Source organism: Papio anubis, chromosome 7 (assembly GCF_008728515.1).
Source record: "Papio anubis isolate 15944 chromosome 7, Panubis1.0, whole genome shotgun sequence".
NCBI lineage: Eukaryota > Metazoa > Chordata > Mammalia > Primates > Cercopithecidae > Papio > Papio anubis.
In genome coordinates, this window is record NC_044982.1 from 6,628,986 (window position 1) to 6,650,527 (window position 21,542).

At 44.2% G+C, this 21,542-nt stretch overlaps 1 protein-coding gene across 7 annotated transcripts in view; it reads right to left on the reverse strand.

The window, feature by feature from the left end:
- Positions 1-21,542, reverse strand: part of EML1 (EMAP like 1) — a 206,660-nt gene that overhangs the window by 15,247 nt on the left and 169,871 nt on the right. For all 7 annotated transcript variants that reach the window (XM_031667858.1, XM_031667856.1, XM_031667853.1 and 4 more), the window contains 8 exons: positions 18,908-19,003; positions 17,149-17,283; positions 16,274-16,373; positions 15,057-15,211; positions 12,336-12,461; positions 11,933-12,064; positions 8,776-8,843; positions 5,327-5,415 (listed from right to left, as the gene is read on the reverse strand). In XM_031667858.1, coding sequence (XP_031523718.1) covers positions 5,327-5,415; positions 8,776-8,843; positions 11,933-12,064; positions 12,336-12,461; positions 15,057-15,211; positions 16,274-16,373; positions 17,149-17,283; positions 18,908-19,003 — 901 coding nt within the window. The remainder of the gene's footprint in view (positions 1-5,326; positions 5,416-8,775; positions 8,844-11,932; positions 12,065-12,335; positions 12,462-15,056; positions 15,212-16,273; positions 16,374-17,148; positions 17,284-18,907; positions 19,004-21,542) is intronic.

The following is a 21,542-nucleotide window of genomic DNA, read 5'->3' on the forward strand; positions in this document are numbered from 1 at the left end:
GATAGGGAGGCTGGTGCATGCACAGTGGAGGCAGGAAAGGATCTTGGCTATTCAGACACCCTTCCGGCCAATCTGAGTCTGCACATGTGCATAGAGGAGATGTAAAAGGGCAAGTGGAAAGTAAAAGCCAGGCCCACATGGAAACGGCCTGAACTTTGAACATGCCCTTCTACCTGCCCACAGAGCCACTGGCAGAGGACGGAGCCTTACTGGCTTAAGTTATTTGTGCATAACCTCGGCCCAATCATTCATTCAAACTACATGAAGCAAAAATAGAGTTGAAAAGAGAAATTTGGTGGCTCCTGCCTGTAATCCCACTTTGGGAGGCTGAGGCAGGAAGACTGCTTGAGCCCAGGAGTTTCAGTTTAGAGACATGGGAATACACTGTCTCTAAAAAAATTAGCTGGGTGTGGTGGTGCATGCCTGCAGTCCCAGCTTCTTGGGAGGCTGAGGTGGCAGAATCACTTAAGCCCAAGAGGTCAGGGCTGCAGTGAGCTGTGTTCGTGCTAGTGTACCCCAGCCTAGGTGACAGAATGGAAAAAAAAAAAAAAAAAGAAGAAGAAGAAGAGAGAAATCTGAATAGACTTGTAAGAAGAAATTGAATTAGTAATTAAAAACCTTCCCACAAAGAAAAGCCCAGATGGTTTCACCAAATTCACATACATTCTGTCAAATATTTAATATAAAACCACCTTTTCACAAACTCTTTCAGAAAACAGAGGAGAGAACACTTCCTAATTTACTCAGGAAGGCTGGTAGCACTCTCATAACTGAGACAGACAAAGATGCCACAAGGAAAGAAAACTATACACCAATATCCCTTAGAAACACGGAGGCAAAAATCCTTAATAGAACACTAGCAAACATATGTAAAAGGGATTATATACCACGATTAAGTGGAATTTATCACAGGAATGTGAAGTTGGTTTAACATCTGAAAATTAATAAATGTAGTGATATTAATAAAATAAGATGAAGGATGAAACCCACATAATAATCCCAACGGATGCAGAAAAAGCATCTGATAAACTCCAATCCCATTCATGCTAAAACCTCCAAACAAATTAGAAATAGAAGGGAACTTTCTCACTATGATAAAGGGCATCTTCATCCCTCAGGATGAAAGACTGAATGCTTTGTCTCCTCAGAAAAACAGAAGAAAATTAATAAAATATAGTGATATTAATATAATATAATAAGACTGAAACTTTCTGTGGTTTCAGCAACCTGTGGTCAGTTGTGGTCTGCAAATATTACGTATAATACAGTATTCTGAAAGAGAAACCATATTCACATAACTCTTGTTACAATATATTGTTATATTGTTCTACTTTACTATTATTGTCGTTAATCTCTTACTGTACCCGATTTATACATTTAACTTTGCCGTAGGCATGTATGTATAGGAAGAAACAGCACACATAGCGTTTGGTGTTATCCATAGTTTCAGGTACCTGTGGGGGGTCTTGGAAGGTAGCCCCTGTGAATTAGGAGGGACTATTATACTAAAACGAATCAAAGAAGTTTAGAAAGGTCATAGGATATAAGATCTATGTGCAAAATTCAATCCTTTTTTACATTCAGCCAACCAACTGAAAATAAAATTCAGAAAACAATTCCATTCACAATGGCAGAAAAAAAAAACCAAACTTACTTTGGAATAAATTTAACAAAGGAAGTGCAAGACTTGTACACCAACAACTATAAAGCATTGCTGAGAAAAAGTAAAGACCTAAATAAATGGAGAGACATTCTTTGCTCATGATTAGAAGAGTCACTATTGTCAAGGTGGCAATTTCCCCCATATTAATCTGTAAATTAAACATAATCCCTCTTACAATCCTAACAGGCTTTTCAAAGTTAGAAATTGACAAGTTGGCCTAGTGTGGTGCCTCACACCTGTAATCCCAACACTTTGGGAGGCCGAGGTGAGAGGATCTCTGGAGGCCAGGAGTTTGAGACCAGCCTGGGCCACAAAGTAAAACCCTGTGTGTACAAAAAAATTTCAAAAAATAAAATAATAAAAAAAGGCAAGCTGATCCTAAAGTTTATATACAATTTTCCATATAGTAGGAACCTAAAATGGCCAACAAAAACCAATTTGTTGTTTCTGAAAAAAACAACAAATTTGCAGCAATGACATTGCTCAATTTGAAAATTTCCTCTAAGGTCATAGTAATCAAGGCTGTGGGTTACTGGCACAAGGATAAACGTAGGTGAAGGGGACAGAACTGAGTATCTGGAAATAAACCTTTACATTTGTGATCAATTGATTTTTGACAAAAGTGTCATTGATAATTCAACAGGGAAAGACTGTGTTTTCAACAAAAAGTGCTGGGACAACTAGATATCTCTATGCAGAGCAAACAGGCTCTTCCCTCTCACCATCCACAAGACACAAGTCTTGTGCACTCTTGTAACTCTTGTGTAATTAACTCAAATGGATCACAGACTCGAATGTAAGGGCTAAAACAACTCTTCTAAAAGAAAGCATACGAGGAAATATTCGTGATATTGGATATAACCCCAAAGGCATGATCCACAAAAGGAAAAATTGATAAACTGAACTTCATCAGAATTAAAAGCTTTTGTGCTTTAAAACACCCTGTTAAGAAAATAAAGGCTGGGCATGGTGGCTCACGCCTATAATCCCAGCAGTTTTGAGAGGCCGAGGCAGGTGGATCACTTGGGCCCAGGAGTTTAAGACCAGCCTGGGCAACATGGTGAAACCCTGTCTCTAACAAAAATACAAAAATTAGCCAGGTGTGGTGGTGTGTGCCTGTGTTCCCAGCTACTTGGGAGGCTGAGGTGAGGACTGCTTGGACCTGAGGTCGAGGCTGCAGTGAGCCATGATCGTGCCAGTGCACTCCAGCCTGGGTGACAAGAGCGAGACGCTGTTTAAAAAAAAAAAAAAAAAAAAAGAAAGAAAGAAAAGATAAGCCATACATTCAGAAAAAATATTTGCAAATCATCTATCTGATAAAAACTGTATATATGGAATACATAAAGAAAACTTACCACTCAACAGTAAGACAAACAGCCCAATTAGAAATTGGCAAAATATCTGAACAGATGTTTCACCGAAGAAAGTATTGGAATGACTAATATGCACATTAAAAAATGCTCAATATCAGTAGTCATTAGGGAAACACCAATTAAAACCACAATGAGATGCCATTATACCCTCTTTAGAATGACTATAATCAAAAAGACAACAACAAATATTGGGAGGCTGTGATGACACTAGAACCCTAGCACACGGCTGGTGAGAATGTAAAACAGGACAGGCAGTCTGGCAGTTTCATAAAATGTTAAACATAAGTTTACCATACAATTCGTCAATTCCACTCCTAAGAATTTACCCGAGAAATGAAAACAAACACAAAAAGGCATATACATGAATGTTCATAGCATTATTCATCATAATAAAAAACCAGAAACAATCTAAATCCATAAGGCCAGGGTGCAGTGGCTCATGCCTATAATCCTGGCACTTTGGGAGGCTGAGGTGGGTGGATCACCTGAGGTCAGGAGTTTGAGACCAGCCTGGCCAATAAGGCGAAACCCCTCTCTACTAAAAATACAAAAATTAGCCAGGTGTGGTGGCATGCACCTGTAATCCCAGCTACTCGGCAGGCTGAGGCAGAAGAATCGCTTGAACCTGGGAGGCAGAGGTTGCAATGAGGCTCTGTCTCAAAAAAAAAAAAAAAAAATCCATCATTAACTGATGCATGGATAAACAAGATGTAGTATATATCCATAAAATGGAAAACTAGCCAGCAATTAGAAGGAATATACTACTGATATGTGCATAGTAACATGGATTAATCTCAAAAACATGATTCTATGTGAAAGAAGTCAGATGCAACCAACTACATATTGTAGGAATCCATTTATACGACATGTCCAGAAAAAGCAATTTTTGGAAACAGAAAACAGATCAGTAGTTTCCTCGGACCAGGAGTGAGGGTGGAGGTGAACTGCTAACGGGCATGGAGGAAACTTTTTGGGTGATGAAAAGGTTCAAAAACTGGACTGCAATGATGGTTGTTGCATAGCTCCACAAGCGTATAAAGAATCGATGAGTTGTACATTTATAATGGCTCATTATTGTATGTAAATTATTCCTCAATAAAGCTGTTAAAAAGAGTCCTTATCTTTTTGGGATATATACAATTATTAACAGATGAAATGATGAGATGTCTGGGAACTGCTTCAGAATATGGGAGGCGGGCGGTGGGTGGGGCTACAGACAGAGGAAACTGGCTGTGAGCTGATCATCGCTGAACCTGGCAGATGAATACATGGGGTTCATTATTCTATTCTGTTTAAATGTGTCTATGTTTGAAATTTTCCATAACACAAGCATAGTGACCCAAAGGAGGGAAAAGAACCCTAAATGCCACAATTATGTGCATGTCTAATTTAAAATTTACTCTGAGGAGGCTTGTGAAATTTTTTCTTTAAAGACACGGACAGAGAATCTCAATTCTGTTGGGATTTTAAAGTAGTGGATACAATAGCAAAGACCTGGAATCAACCCAAATGTCCATCAATGGTAGACTGGACGAAGAAAATGCGGTATATATACACCACGGAATACTATGCAGCCATAAAAAGGAAAAAGACCATGTCTTTTGTGGGGATATGGATGGACCTGGAAGCTGTTATCCTCAGCAAACTAATTCAGGGACACAAAACCAAACACCGCATGTGCTCATTTGTAAGTGGGAGCTGAATGATGAGAACACATGGGCACACTGGGTGGGGAACAACACACACTGGGGCCTGCTGGAGGGTGGTGAGGGGGAGGGAGAGCATGAGGAACAACAGCTAACGGGTGCTGGGCTTAATACATGGGTGATGGGTTTTTTTGGTTTTTTTTTTGTTTTTTTTTTTTTTGAGACAGAGTCTTGCTCTGTCACCCAGGCTGGAGTGCAGTGGTGTGATCTTGGCTCACTGCAAGCTGCGCCTCCCAGGTTCAGGCCACTCTCCTGCCTCAGCCTCCCAAGTAGCTGGGACTACAGGCGCCCACCACCAAGCCCAACTAATTTTTTCGTATTTTTAGTAGAGACGGGGTTTCACCGTGTTAGCCAGGATGGTCTTGATCTTCTAACCTTGTCATCCACCCGCCTCGGCCTCCCAAAGTGCTGGGATTACAGGCGTGTGCTACTGTGCCCAGCCGGGTGATGGGTTGATCTGTGCATTAAACCACCATGGCACACGTTTGCCTATGTAACAAACCAGCACATCCTGCACGTGGACTCCAGAACTTAAAATAAAAGTTGATTAAAAAAATGAAGTAGTGAATGGTTTGGAGTCTAACCTGGTGAGTATCGCATTACAGAGAGCTGTTCATTTCCATCTGTGTGAACGGTGACCAAGTCTTTTGTTTCTGTGTCAAACACAAACCACCTGTTGTCAACATGAGAAAAAGCACAGTAAGTTGTTTAGTGAGAAAATGAAGATTATTACAATAGTGGGATGAATAAAAATTATTAATTATAAAAGCTTAATAAATACTCAAAATTTGCTTAATAAGAAAGCTTGTTCCCAGCTTTTATTCAAAGAAAATTTCCTATAAAAGCATTTTCTAAGAAAGGAACAGTATATTGGCTAGCATTCAAAACTATGCCGTTATCAACACTATGATATGGTTTCTCTGTGTTTGTGCTTTGTCATTTACACATGGAGAGAAAGCTCTGGGCAGAGAAGATGCCAATACCTAGGACCAGGGCATATGGTGAGAGGAAGCAGCGAAGGGCCACCTGCAAGAGCTCACCCAGGTTTCCAGGGCGAAGCAGGACCATGCAGGAGGACGGGGCTGGGACAGCTCCGGGGTGGTGGTGTTCCCAGTGGTGCTGCAGACAGAGCAGGCTGAGAGTACAGGCCTTATGGGGATGCTAGCCTGCAACCAACAGGGCGAAGGAAAGCACAGAGCAAATGGGAGAAATCGGAGTGGAGGACTGGTCTTATAATTTCACCTTGCTGGGCCATTTCCTCAGTGGTGAGATGGGGAGAAGAGCCCAGGTCTACTTTGCAGGCTCAATATGAAAGTCGAATGATAATGGACGTGGAAGTGCTTTGTATCCTCTGATAAGCACACAGTACCCATTAAACGTGTGTTAACATCAGAATGACTGAACTCTCCTGCCTGTTATATTCTCAGGGGTGGTGGTGAGCCCCTGGTGTTTTACGGATAAATGGAATGCGGGCTCCCTGCTGCTGCAGTTTCTAAGCTGCGTGAGGACATCCCATCAGCATGTCCACTGCAGAGTGAGTGTCCCTTGTCTTCCACAGGAGCCCCCTAGCCATGCATTATCAGAGGTCCTGCCCCCCAGAAATGTGGATTTTGCTTCTCAGGGCCGATTTCTTGCATCTTCAACAACCATTTACCTTTAATGTGCTATTTAACCTTAATAGAGGCTGGGGCTGATTAGAACATGGTTTTGAAGTGGCCTGTTAAATCAACAGCATCGGGAGCTAAGCCCAACCTAGGACCTGAATGGCAAGAGGCATAATAGATGAGGGGCTGGATTAGTGACCCGACCCATCTCCTCCACCACGGGACACTGTGATTCTGAGCACTGTCACCGTGTCCTACATGCACAGTAGGTATGCCGGCATCTGTCAGCCTACTGGGAGGCCAGTCATCAGAAGGTGGGAGCCTGATGACTTAGAAGCTTCAGCTTTCTCAAAGGGAGTCAAATGGGAGGTGGTGTGTGTGTGTGTGTGTGTGTGTGTGTGTGTGTGTGTGTCTGTGTGTGAGGATACACAAATGTTTTCATGAAGAATTCTGTTGGATATGTGGAGCCCAATACTTAAGATATTGTTGCCTATGACCTACAAAGGGCTACCCTTTCTTTACCCATACAGGCTGTGCAGTCATAACAACAGAATCTAAGCGCTACACTTTTTAGAGAGGAAGGGTGGGAGGAAAAATATTTGACTGAAACCACAGTAAATGTATGCAGTATGACGACCAGCATAAAGGTTCAATCAAAACCCGGAAAACAATGATAATAATAACCCCCGCAGTGCCCAACAGGCAGCCCCGGCAGGTGCTCTGCACGCTGTCTCCTTCGATCCTCAGTGCAACACGGCCAGGCAGGGAATATCACCATTTACAGAAAAAGAAACAAATTTGGAGAGCTTATGTAACTGGCTTATAGACACTGCTGCTGAGTGGCAAAGCTGAGCTGCAAACGCAGATCCACCATCCCGCATGTAGGAGGTGCCAGGTGAATAGGCATTAACTCAATTGGAATATGAGGCTCAGGGTCTGGGCGGTTCCTAAAATTTTGAAAGGGAAGCTAGAAAAAGCATTTATTTTCTATTTTTAATTTTTTTTTAAGAGATGAGGTCTCGCTCTGTGGCCTAGGTGAGGGTACAATGGTGCAATCATAGTGCAATGCAGCCTCAAACTCCTGATCTTAAGAGATCCTCCTGCCTTAGCCTCCTGAGTAGCTAATACAGGTGTGGATCACCACACCCAGCTCAATTTTATTTTATTTTATTTTATTTTATTTTATTTTATTTTATTTTATTTATTTATTTATTTTTTGAGACAGAGTCTTGCTCTGTCACCCAGGCTGGAGTGCAGTGGCCGGATCTCAGCTCACTGCAAGCTCCGCCTTTCGGGTTCATGCCATTCTCCTGCCTCAGCCTCCCGAATAGCTGGGACTATAGGCGCCCACCACTGCGCCCGGCTAGTTTTTTGTATTTTTTAGTAGAGACGGGGTTTCACTGTGTTAGCCAGGATGGTCTCAATCTCTTGACCTTGTGATCCGCCCGTCTCGGCCTCCCAAAGTGCTGGGATTACAGGCTTGAGCCACTGTGCCCGGCCTACCCAGCTCAATTTTAAATGTTTTCTAGAGATAGGGTCTCGCTATGTTGCCCAGGCTGGTCTCGAACTCTTAGCCTCACAGGATCTTCCTGCCTAGGCCTCTCAAAGGGTTGGGATTACAGGTGTGAGCCACTGTGCCCAGGAGTAGAAAAAGCATTTTTAAACACTCATTTTAAACACTCTTGCTTGTAAGCATGTTATTCAAGAAAGTTGGGTAAATATGTAAGGACATGTCTTATGTACAGTCAAGCATATATAGTACTATATATTATGCGTGCTGGCTTTTCTTGCTTCATTCCAAAGTCAAGCCTCCTCCCACAGACTAAAGATCAGGGCTTGAGAAGCTCCACAAATCCTCTGACACTGTAGGCAAAATGTGTGTGTGGCTGGGTGTGGTGGCTCATGCCTGTGATCTCAGCACTTTGGGAGACTGAGGTGGGAGGACTATTTGAGCTAGAGTTCAAGACCAGCTTGGGCAACACAGTTGAGACTTGCATCTCTATAAAAGACAAAACATTAGTTAAGCATGGCAGTGCACATCTGTAGTCCCAGCTACTTGGGAGGCAGAGGTGGGAGGATCACTTGAGCCCTGGAGGCTGCAGTAAGCTGTGATTGTGCCACTGCACTCCAGTCTGGGTGACAGGGTAAGACCTGTCTCAAAAAACAAACAAGAAAAGTGTGTGTGTGTCTAGTGGAGGTAGAGGGTCCTTTTCCAGGAGAGAGGGTCTACAGCTTTCCTCAGATTTCCCCAAGGCTCAAAATGTAATGGGCCATTGTTTCAAGTTTCTTTTAACTTAATTCTTGGTAAGTCATTAGAAGCTGCGAGCACGCAGCCAAGAGCTGAACAGGGCCTGTTCCTGGGGAAATAGAAGCAACAGGCCTCTTTTCCATAAGCTTTGCAAGCACAAGCCCTGCTGGCATGGACTTACCTCCCAGTGAGTGTTCCGACTGCAACCACAGACCCTGAAGGATGAAAACCAGAAGACTGAGCTGGATCCTAAAATATTTTAAAGGAAGTGTAAATTGATGAACAGATAGAACACTATAGCATAAAACACACACACACACGTGCGCATGCGCACACACACGCTCACACTTCTAATTCCTTAGGGCTATATGGCTCTATCTGAAAAGCCTCTTTTCTAGAGAAAAATGTTTTACTACTTGAATGAATGCCGCATTTCAATAATGATAAATTTCTACCCACCCCCACCCTTTTTTGAGGCAGGATCTCACTCTATCACACAGGCTAGAGTGCAATGGCATGATCATGGCTTATTGCAGCCTTGACCTCCCAGGCACAAGTGATGCTCCTGGCTCAGCTTCTGAAGCAGCTGGGACTACAGGTGTGTGCCACCACGCCTGGCTAATTTTTTTATTTTGTAGAGATGGAGGCTCCTATGCTGCCCAGGCTGGTCTCAAACTCCTGGACTCAAGTGATCCTCCTGCCTCTGCCTCCCAAAGTGCTGGGATTATAGGTGTAAGCTATTGAGCCTGACCTAAATTTCTATCGTTTTAGGATTTTCCCCTTTTTGTCTTATATCCTTTCATATCTACAGTAATCTGATGGAAGACAGGTAAATGCCCTTCTACAACATCAGTTTATAGAACCAAGCCCCTTCAGTTGACTCCCTGTGCTGAGTGGTAAGCTCATCGAATAGTGTGCTTGATTGGTCTGGAAAGACAACCACGGCACCCAACTCTATGACACAGAGACTGGGTGAGTGTCCACTGGGTGCAAAACACTATGGAGGCCTGGAAGGATCACGAGATGAGCGAGGCATATTCTAGGTTTTGAGCCAGTGGAACACACTCACAGTCATCAGTAACTCGGATACAAGATGGAATGATCCATGAAAGAGACACAATTCAAGGTGCTGTGGAATCACAGGGGAGGGAGGGATGAGGTGACACTGGGAAGCTGGGCCAAGGCTTCGCGGTGCAGATGACTGGACTTGGGCCTCCCAGGAGAGGAAGAATTACCACTGGTGAAGGTGAGATGTGGCCACTCCAGTCGTTTTTTGGACCACGGTGAAGGGGGCAACAATGCAATAAAAGCAATGGAAGCAACACAGCTCTGGGCATATTTGAGGGATGGCAGGTAGGTCAATGGGCTTACAGCACAGAGTATATGACACTAGTGATGTCACTGCCACGGTAAGGACTTGGATCACTAGAAAATAAGAACACTTTGAATGGCCTTGTCCTTTCAATAAAAAGAGTGACACGATTGCATGTGTGTTTTAGATAGAAGGGCACTTGGCAGCAGTGTTTAGGATGAAGAGAGAAGAGATTAAGGAAATCGGGAAGAAAAGTAGCAATGGTAATGAAAATAGGAGGCCCTGAGATCCACCAGATAATCTAAAAAAACCAAGAGAAAGAAACTTAATATATGATTACATTATTTCAGTGCTTTCTTTCTATAGTAGGAGCTGTAGTTAAGCTCAGAGCCGCCACTAATATACAAATAGAAATCATGTTCACTCGAAGTTCTACCATTTACAAAGCACTTCTGTCTGTGTCATTCATTTGGGCCTCATAACAATTTTGAGATGTGGACACTGAGTTACAGATGTCCAAGCCACAAGACCAGTAGGCAGAGGAGCTAGAACTTCATTGCAGTTCTCTGGCTTCCAGTTTGAAGCTCTGACCCTTATGTTAGGCTAAATGATTAACAGCCTGGTAAAGGAGCCGTCATTGCCTTCAGCCCTCCGGGACCACCAGGGCATAGATAGAACACATAACACTGTTTCCTTTAGCCTCTTCCTGCAATCACGAGTCACATCTGCTTTCTGAGTGGCAGTGCCTGCCCCTTGGGCCCCTCCACCTCACGGCTCAGCTGGCCACCAGTGACCAGCACCCCTTCCATGAAAGTGAAGGGAAGGAGCTGAAACTTGGACCTAGCACCTGGGACATGCCAGTAACTCCATGGGGGATGAAAGGATGATGTGTTGGTTTACAGAAGGGTTATTTCCTCTGTGCAATGGGATTGCACAGATCATTAGGGCACCAGCAACAGAGAACGAGCTTCTGATTCGCTACAGTGTAATGCAGTGGAAAGAACCAGAGTTTAGGAGTCAGAATGAGCTGGGTCCTAACACTGACTAGGTCACTCACTAACTTAGTGACCTTGGCAAGTTATTTAACTTCTCTACACCTCAATTTCCTAATCAATAAAACCAGAGTTAAAAAAACTTCTTCAACCTGCAGAGCTGCTACAGGGATTAACGAAAATACACGCACGGTGCTTGGCATGCAAACAGTGCTCAAGTAATACATGTGGGGAAAGGGCATTTCAACATTCTGACAGGTCATCAGAGTTTCTTTTGCCAAATTCACAGAGATGTTGACTTTTTTTTTTTTTTTTTTTTTTGAGACAGAGTTTCGCTGTTGTTGTCCAGGCTGGAGTGCAATGGTGCGATCTCGGCTCACTGCAACCTCCGCCTCCCGGGTTCAAGCTATTCTCCTGCCTCAGCCTCCCAAGTAGCTGGGGCTACAGGCATGCAGCACCATGCCCGGCTAATTTTGTATTTTTAGTAGAGACGGGGTTTCTCCATGTTGGTCAGGCTGGTCTCGAGCTCCCAACCTCATGTGATCCGCCTGCCTTGGCCTCCCAAAGTGCTGGGATTATAGGCGTGAGCCACCGTGCCCAGCTGACTTTCAAATGAAAGTTCACTTTACCATCAAACTCAAAATGTAGAGATATATTCAATCGTGTGTTTAGTACAGCTTGTAAATTCCTATTCAGAGGGTACACTGTAAATGGAATGTAGGCTCATAACAAGGATTTTTTAGCTCTTAAGATGGCTGAGAGACTGTACTCGGAAAATCTGACAATGAACTTGGAAAGAACAATTTGCTGTCAGAAAATTTCAACAGTAAACTTCAAAAGTACATGGCTGAGGCCACTTGAGGCAATGTTAAAAGTAACACTGTTAAATGCAATTGCAATGTTAAGGCAACTCTAAATAGATACATAACATCTGCTTTGGGACAACTTTATATCACTGTTGATTTCATGCAAAAAATAAACATGTTCCAGATGAATTTCTGTAAGAAAAATGGAAATGTAATGTGCATGTTTACCTCTATTATTTTGTCCCAGACTGGACGGTGACCCACAGCGTCCCAGAGAGTGGCATGCTTGTCATGCCCACAGGTCAAGAACTGAGGTTTTGAGGCATGGATGGCCAGTCCCCAGAGCTCATCAGTGTGACCCTACAAAGAATCAAGACAAACAGAAGCTCTCTGAGATACTACAGTCCGCCCTCAGGAGCCAAAGCGATGATAAACCGAGGCTTCAGGCTGACTTCATAATTGCTCTCAACAGTTTCTCTCCTCCCATCGCTGGCAGCCACTGACACTCTGGGGTGGAGGAAGGTTATTGTAGTATAAAGCACAGTAATGAGCAACTGTTTGTAACGCTTGATTAGAGTCTGATATAATGCAAAGTGAGAGTGTTTGCTGGGCCTGCTGAGCGGGATCGTACCTGAGTAATGGGTGTGAAGTCCCCTGACAGAGTGCCCTGCAGGACAAAGTTTCGAGTTGTGCCAATCAGGATCACATCACCTTTCCCCTCGGCCACTGTACGTATTGGACCAAACTGTTCTGGAATCTGCATTGAAAAGTAGTATGAAAAGAAAAGATGTACAATTTCATTCAGTTGTTAGCTCGGTCATTCAAAACACTTATTTATCATAATGATAGTCCCTATAACAGTTTTATATACACATATGTATATACATATAATGTACATTCAAATATATATGTTGTATACACATATATACGGAGAGTTTCACATAGACACCACAGCTGGCCAGGCACGGTGGCTCACGCCTGTAATCCAGCACATTGGGAGGCTGAGGCAGGTGGATCACCTGAGGTCAGGAGTTAGAGACCGGCCTGGCCAACATGCTGAAACCTGTCTCTAGTAAAAATACAAAAATTAGCTGGGCGTGGCGGTGGGTGGCTGTAATCCCAGCTCCTTGGGAGGCTGAGGCAGGAGAATCACTTGAACCTAGGAGGTGGAGGTTGCAGTGAGCTGAGATGACGTCACTACACTCCAGCCTGGGCGACAAGAGAGAAACTCCATCTCAAAAAAACAGATACCACAGCCAACTGCTGAGTGAGTGATCAAAACCCTAAGCCTTACTTTTAAACTACAAACATTTTACATATCTTTATATATCTTAGAAGCATAAGCAAGAACAAGGTTAAGAAAAAGCATTTTCCTCAACAAAATTTAAAAATAAGGAATGCTACTGGTAAGTTTTCTCTTTACTTTTTATAATTTCTGATAGCAACAGTAGATACAATTCAGAAAATAAAAAATAATATAGGCCAGGCGTGGTAGCTCACATCTGTAATCCCAGCACTTTGGGGGGCCGAGATGGGGGGAATGCTTGAGCCCAGGAGTTCCAGACCAGCCTGGGCAATATAGCGAGACTCCATTTCTACAAAAAATACAAAACAAATTAGCTGGGTATGGTGGTGCGTGTAGTCCCAGCTACTCAGGAGGCTGAAGTGGGAGAATCACTTGAGCCTGGGAGGCGGAGGCTGAAGATCACGCCATTGCACTCCAGCCTGGGTAACACAGCTAGACCCTGTCTCAAAATAATAATAATAATAATAATAATAATAATAATAATAATAATAATGTAACACTGCCATAACACAATTTAAAATGGTAAATTATTTGGCAATGTCACTCTGTTCAGTTTAAAGATCAATATAAACATATGGAATAATCTAAATGTTAACAGAAAGAATTGCAAAACACAGGCATTAAGAACAATTTGCTATAATAAAGAAACAAAGTTCTTGTACTATAAAAAGAACGAACGCTGCAGCTTGACCCTGGCAGGTTGCTGTTAGGCTTTCCCGTTCCAGGATAGAAGCAGCCTCCCCTCACACATTCTCCAGTGTGGTTTGTTAGCACAGATTTGAGTCAAGTTCATGATGACCCATGCTAATGAGGAGGAACCAGATACTAACAAACAGTGAATAGCTTTAATGAAATTAAATGGGGCTTTGGAGCTTTCTTTACAGTTGTATATGACATGGGCATGTCTATGACTCTAGCAATTCACAATATATTCAACTAAACGCTGGTCAAATCTTATTAATAAAAATGTTCTCACAACAGAATCTCCATGCAAGGGGAAGTGATTTCCAAAGCTCAGATGAAGAACTTCCTTTATTAAGGGAAATACTCAACAGAACTAAATTTTCACACTGCCAGAGGGTGGTGCCATATTGCTCTGTGATGTAAAATATAAGTGTTTTGTGTGTATCTGGGTTCAAAGTCCTACAGTCTGTCCATTCTAAGCTAGGGATGAAAAGCATCACTCTTCAGAATGAGGCCAATTTTGCAGTGTCTGCTCACAATTTCCTGGAATTGGGGGAGAAAATTCACTGAGTGGGTAGAAGGAAAATTAAATATCTTGCCTCTGGTGCCTACTGGAATGCAGGGCTGCCAAGTAGATAATGGGGAGGTACATTGGGTATCAAAACAGCCCTAGGGAGCACGCTGGCACTTAGGTGAGTGCCATGTACAAAGTAGATACTCAACAAATACTAGTTCACTCAATGTAATAATGTCTCCAAAATAACATGTTAGAAATTAAAAGTTAAAGGAGGCTGGGCGTGGTGGCTCACGCTTGTAATCCAGCACTTTGGGAGGCTGAGGTGGGAGGATCGCTTGAGCTCAGGAGTTCCAAACCAGCCTGGGCAACATCTCTAAAAGATTACAAAAATTAGCCAGGTGTGGTGGTGTGTGTCTGTAGTTCCAGCTGCTTGGGAGGCTGAGGTGGAGGATCGCTTGAGCCCAGGAGGCAGAGGTTGCAGTAAACTGTGATCACACCACTGCACTCCAGCCTGGGTGACAGAGCCAGACCCTGCCCTCAAAAAAAAAAAAAAAAAAAAAAAAAAAGAAAAGACAGATTTTTATAATAAAGCAAAATGTGGGTAACAGTCCTTTGGAAAATTGAGAATAAAAATATTCTAAATATGAAGTGTGTTACAACCTCAACCTAATTCTATTTCATTAGTTATATTTAACTTGCCTCCAGGATTTTAATAAAATACATTGCTCCCATATCATGTGATTTCATCTAAACAATTTTCAAAACTGTAAGCTACAGATTTCAAACTAATAAAGGATAATAGTTTAGGTTAAAAACAAATTTTAGCAGTAGCCTTGATGACTTACCTCTGTTTTACGAAGTTTTTGATAGTTCCCGCTCCAAGAAATGAGCTTTCGGTCTTTCCCACCTCCCGACACCAGTGTGCCATCTCTTAACATACAAAGTGCAAAAATGCCACCCTCATGGGCCCCTTGAACTGCATAGCTTATTCGATTTGTACCTAAACACACCAAGAAAACTATCATTAGCACATTGTCAAAAGGCTGCCTCTGCCCATTTTCTAATCTTATCTGACTTTGGTTTTAAAAGGCAATGTTGTCCGTGAGCACATCATTGCAATATGAATCTATGAAGGATCCAATTTCTAGACGTTCGCAGAGCACCAGACAAGTATGAAATGGGTTACTTTAGAATGAAGGAAAATATGCATTGTTGAATATGCATTCTCATGGCTGAGAATGTGGGCTCTGAGTTTAGATCCCTGCTCTCTAGTGAGCTGTTTCTCTGGACAAATTGCTTAGTTACTCTACCCTCAGATCCCCCTTGGTGGAATGGGGCTGCTGCTTACCCTGCAGGATTGTTCTAAGGATTAAGTGAACAGTGGATAAGACACCTAGCGCCAAGAGCAGCAGGGATACTGGAAACGTCACCATATGTTTCTGAAATTGCATTTACAAGTCCGTCTCCACCTTCAGCCCCAACTCAAAGATCCTTGAGAAAAGGGATGGTGGATTTTCCCTTTTTTCCTGTCACAGGGTAAGTGCTCATAAATGCTCACTAGACATAACTGGACGCATGCTTTCTGAGTGATGCATCTCCCTTAGCAAACTTTGCTCAAGGACAGCAGGGGATTTGGATCTGACTTAGTTGTATGTTCACAGTTAGCACATAATTAGCTTTCAATAAATGTCTGCCAAATGCTATATAAATCAGGATAATTACTTAAATATTTTACAGACCTATAAGTAGTCATTAATTTCATCATTATAATCTGTCAGTGGATTTCCTAATAAAGCTATTTAATTCCATCATAATAGCTTGGGCTTAAAGAGCCTTTCAGAATGCTATAAAGGTCAGTAACTCTTACTATTCTCTGCTTTTTCTCTGTTCTAGTTCTATGGTTTCAAGTTACACATGCACACATGTATGTGTGTGTCTCTGTAACTTGAAATTTAATCCTACTCCTGTACATTGTATTAATAGACAATTCTTAAAGCACTCATGTTTGATCTCTTACAACATTACCAAAAACCATTGGTTTTTGGGAACTATCACTTATTACCTTTTCCCCATACTAAGATGTTGCCACTCGAATCTCCAGTAATGGTGTCACCATTTTCAGAGAAAGTCACACAGAGGACAAACTTTGGCTTTTCTTGTTTCTGTAGAATGTGGCAAAAAAATTATATATATATATATATATTTAATCCATACAGCATATATATATTCCAGACAACCTTTCATTTGTACTAATAACATCTAGATTCGCAGTGGTCCCAAGCTGGACAGTGTCACCTTCTGTAACCACTGTGCACACCTTGCATTTCTGTCCATCAGCAGAAGTTACGTAACTTCTGCTGTGAGATTAACTGCTCTAAAACAAAGTGATTTCTAGCAACTCCAAGTGGCTGGGGAATCATAAAGCTGCAGATAGCAAATGGAGGAGGGTATGGCCAGGGAGAAGGGTGGGGCTATGCTGTCAGCCTAAAGGGCAGGGCCCGAGCACCAGAATAAAGGGGTCCTCGAAACGAGCTTCAGGGAGGTGGTGGCAGATGGACCCCTGGGAAGAGGTGCTGCCCCCTGGTGCTCTCACAGCCCCACAACGTCCAGACAAAAGGCACAGGAAGTCTCCATCATCCTTTGCAAAGGCAGGTTGCCTGCCTCCTGATGACTTCATCGCCCGATACTCTCTGCAACCAGTGCCACTGTGGGAGGCCTGGTGCTCCCCGGGTCCAGGTCCTTCCCTGCCCTCCACCTAGGCTTGCCCTGTCTTTTTCTTCACTTCATTGCCAGTGTTACTTACCAGGTGTGACGCGCTCCCCAACTATGTGAGGGATCCCAAGGGATCGTGTTGAGCACCACAGCCCCCAGAAAGATGCATCTAGCCAATCACAAATACCAGAGAAAAATAAAACAAAAATCATAATTTAACTTTACCTCGAATAATCCTTGCTTCTTATTAAGGGAGCTTCCTTCTAGTGTCCAAAAGTAGAGATGTGATTTTCCACAGGTAACTATGATGTTGGTGTCCGTGGGGTGGAAATCCGCAGCAAACACAGCTTCATTAGAGCACTATAGGAAAAACAGGGACTCGGATGCCTCACATCTCTTAAAACACGTAAGACACATGTAGGAAAACAAGTAAAATCTGAGCCACAAATAAATAAGAAATTCAAGGCAAGCACAATGCCTATGATTTCCCCCATTGAATCCATCTTGCTATAAACACCAAGCGTATGCTGGTGCCGGCCTTAATGCCTCCTCCTTGTCTGTCTCCCTCACTTGACAATGAGTCCTTGAGGACAGGAAGCACCCAGGAGTCCTCTGTCTAGGTCAGGGCCTCTCCCAGGGCCAGGCATGGAGCAGGCATGCAGCATGCTTTGCTGAGGAGGGAGTTAGGACCAGAGGGACTTCAGAACTGCAAGCGTTTGCTCTCATCTGCTAGTCATGGGTTCCCAGTCTGGCTGATCAAATGGAATCACCAGAAATGGTAAAATGCAGATCTCTAGGCTTCGCCCCCTATCTAGTAAATGTAATCTCCAGGGAGGGCCCTGGAATGGATTTTACAAAGGTCCATTGTTCCTGGCTGACTCTGGCTGCCCGTTTCCCCAGGGAGTCTCTCCTGCGTCTGACTCCTGGAACTCTGCCTGTGGCTCAGGGACCCGGCCTGGGGTCCCATGGAGTAGATCTAGCTCTTCGGGTGTCACCTCCACCACCCTCAGCCCACACCCTAACTTCCAAGACCCGCACCTTGGCCTGTTGGATTGGGCTCTGATCACTGCTTCTATTTAATAATGCAGTTACACATTCTTGAGCCTGGATAATGACCTACCTGTGATGCCTTCTAACCTAGCAACATAGCAAGAAGAACTAAAACACCTGCCTAGAATATCAGAAGGTGGGGCTAGGGCACGAACACAGGTGTCAGGGAAGAGGCCTGGTCAGAATATAAGGTCTGCCTCCCAGACACGTAGCAGAGAAAGTTAGGTGAGTAAGGTTATCTAAGGTTGATAGATGCAAAGATGAGAAATCTGAATTCAATTCTATAAAAATAGGGATCCAATAGAAAATAGAAATAGAAAAAGGTCAGAAAGTCAAGGCAAGGGAATTTGACATATTGTGCAAAATGGATTAGAGGCAGTCAAAGAAGTCCCAAGGGGCCCCTCTCAGGAGGAGTCCTGTTGGGAAGGATTTGGGGTTTAACTTGGGGCTCCCGCTGGTCTTTCCTGAGTCTGTTCCACTTCGGAGGCACCCCTGTGCTGGTGGCCCCCGCCCACACCCGCCCCTCCCGCAGCTGCAGGTGCCTGGGCAGCGAGTGCACCTTTACACCTGAGCGCATTTCCGGGCCTCCACGCGCCATGCGAGCACACGGCAGGCGCTCGGGGTGTGTCAAGCAAATGAAAGAAACAGCCAGCAAATACATGACTGGATGAATTAAAAGGGTAGTGGCTATGAAATGAGGAAGAGAAGAATCTTACAGACATGGTGAAAAAAGGAAAAACCCTAACAGGACCTGGGGTCAAAGTCTCATGATGGGAGAGGAACTGGGGACAAAGGATTCTAAGGCGAAGGCGTCATACCCAAGGGCTGGGGCAGGAATGGGCCCTGGAGCCCGCTGAAAGGGGGCTACCACTGTGCCAGGGCGGCTCGGAATGGGAAAACATTAATGCAGCCCAAAAAAGGCTCGGAGTATGACCTTCACATCTGCCAGTTTTTCTTCTTTCTGCCAGTCCCATACAGAGAGCACATGGTCGTTGGAGTCATCCACAGCACAGAGATTGGTTCCTCCATTCTAAAAGAAAGTTATTCACAGGAAGACTATATCTGAGAATAAAGTGGGTTGAACATGATTAAAAATAAACATCAAATTTTATTTTTAATAAAGAGTCTGCTACATTGTAGTTAAAGAATACTCATCCATTGCTTCTGAGACCTGCTTTCTTTCTCTCTCCCTTCCTTTCTTCCTTCCTCCCTCCCTTCTTCCCTCTCTCTCTCTCTCTTTCTCTTTCTTTCTTCTCTCTCTCTCTCTGTCTTTCTTTTTCTGGAGACAGTATTTTCCTCTGTCACCCAGGTCAGAGTGCAGTGGTGCAATCATGGCTCTCTGCACCCTTGACCTCCCAGGCTCAAGCAATCCTCCTACCCCAGCCTCCCATGTAGCTGGGACCGTGGTGTGTACCAGCACTCCCAGATAATTATTATTATTATTATTTGTAGAGATGGGATCTCCCTATGTTGCCCAGGCTGGTCACAAACTCCTGGGTTCAAGCAATCCTACTACTTCAGACTCCTAAAGTGTTGGCCACTGTGCCTGACCAAGCCACTGTGCCCAGCCAAGACATGCTTTCTTGACCAGACAGAAAGAGCAGGTAAATGATGGGGAGTGAAGAAACAGGAGTTGGGGAAGAGAGGGGCCAGGGCGGTGTCTCTTCACCACTGGGTTGCATGAAAACAAGAGACCCTCCTAGAGCAGACAGTGCCCGCAGCAGGCGTGGCACAGGGGCTGTTAGCAGCTGTGAACGTGGCTGCTGCAGGGCTGCACAAGGCCTCGGCTCTGGAAGCCTGAGTACACGGGGGTCTTTTCATGTGAGCACGTGCACATGTATGTGAATACGGGTTTCTGAAGTGGTTGAAGTGGTTTAAAAGAGTCTGGGGTTGGCCGGGCGCGGTGGCTCAAGCCTGTAATCCCAGCACTTTGGGAGGCCGAGACGGGCGGATCACAAGGTCAGGAGATTGAGACCATCCTGGCTAACACGGCGAAACCCCGTCTCTACTAAAAACACAAAAAATTAGCCAGGCGAGGTGGCAGCACCTGTGGTCCCAGCTACTCGGGAGGCTGAGGCAGGAGAATGGCAGGAACCCGGGAGGCGGAGCTTGCAGTGAGCTGAGATCTGGCCACTACACTCCAGCCTGGGCGACAGAGCGAGACTCCGTCTCAAAAAAAAAAAAAAAAAAGAGTGTGGGGTGGGTCTGCTGAACCAGCATGTCCTAAGGAAGCCTGGAAGACCACAAGGCCCTGTCGAATCCCTGCTTGCGGCCAGGCTGCCTGCCAGCCACGTTGGGCTGGACAGAGGCGTTTGAACCAGAGCAAGTCTATCTTTAATGGGGGCTGGGTAAAATAAGGCTGAGACCTACTGGGCTGCATTCCCAGATGGTTAGGCATTCTAGGTCAAAGAATGAGATAGGAGGTTGGCACAAGACACAGGTTATAAAGACCTTGCTGATAAAACAGCTTGCAATAAAGAAGCCGGCTAAATCCCACCAAAACCAAGATGGCAACAAGAGTGACCTCTGGTTGTCCTCACTGCTACACTCCCACCAGCACCATGACAGTTTATAAATGTCATGGTAACATCAGGAAGTTAACCTATATGCTCTAAAAAGGGGAGGCATCAATAATCCATCCCTCGTTTAGCACATCATCAAGAAATAACCATGAAACGGGCAACCAGCAGCCCTTGGGGCTGCTCTGTCTATGGAGTAGCCATTCTTTTATTCCTTTACTTTCCTAAAATACTTGCTTTCACTTTATGGAATCGCCTAGAATTCTTTCTTGCGTGAGATCCAAGAACTCTCTTCTGGGGTCTGGATGGGGACCCCTTTATGGTCACATCTTTCTGGTGACCATGAAGTGACGACACTGAGGAAACTCCCAACCCAAAGGCTGACTTTGGGTAAGTGGTGGGGTCCGGTGACATCTTTCTGGAGACCACAGAAGGGACAATACTGAGGAAACCTCCGATCCAAAGGCTAACTTTAGTAAGTAGTGGGGTCTGGTAATATCTTTCTGGTGAACCCCAAAGGGATGACACTGAAGAGACCCCCGACGCAAAGAAAAATCATCTGTACACACCGAATGGCTGATTTTGGGTAAGTGGGGTGCATATACCTGGGCAAAGGACGGGATTTGGTTAGAGGCCCAACTTAGGAGTCTCTCCTAAGACAGAGTGAGTTAAATGCCCCTATTAATAAAAGGCAAGGACGCTTGACAGACCTTGGGTTCCAGGCCCAATTTAGGAAGGTTAGATTCCTTCCTAAGATTTAGGGGGTGAGAGGCCCCTCTCAGTAAAGCCCCTTTCAGCTAAGAACAGGTTTGGCACTATGGGATGTTAACTGCTATTATCTTTTGATTAATCTGCCTTGCACTCTTTGCCGATGTCTAGAGTGACAGAATTAGGCATGTACAAGATCATGGGACATGGGGAGCTTTTCCCTCCCCAAAAGGGGAAATTTAAGAGCTGATGGGAATGCTGGAAAAGATCCCTTTGTTATCAACAAGCAGCCACCTGAACTTTTCAGTGTCACTGCAGTGGGCAGGTCTTTCTCTGGCCTCC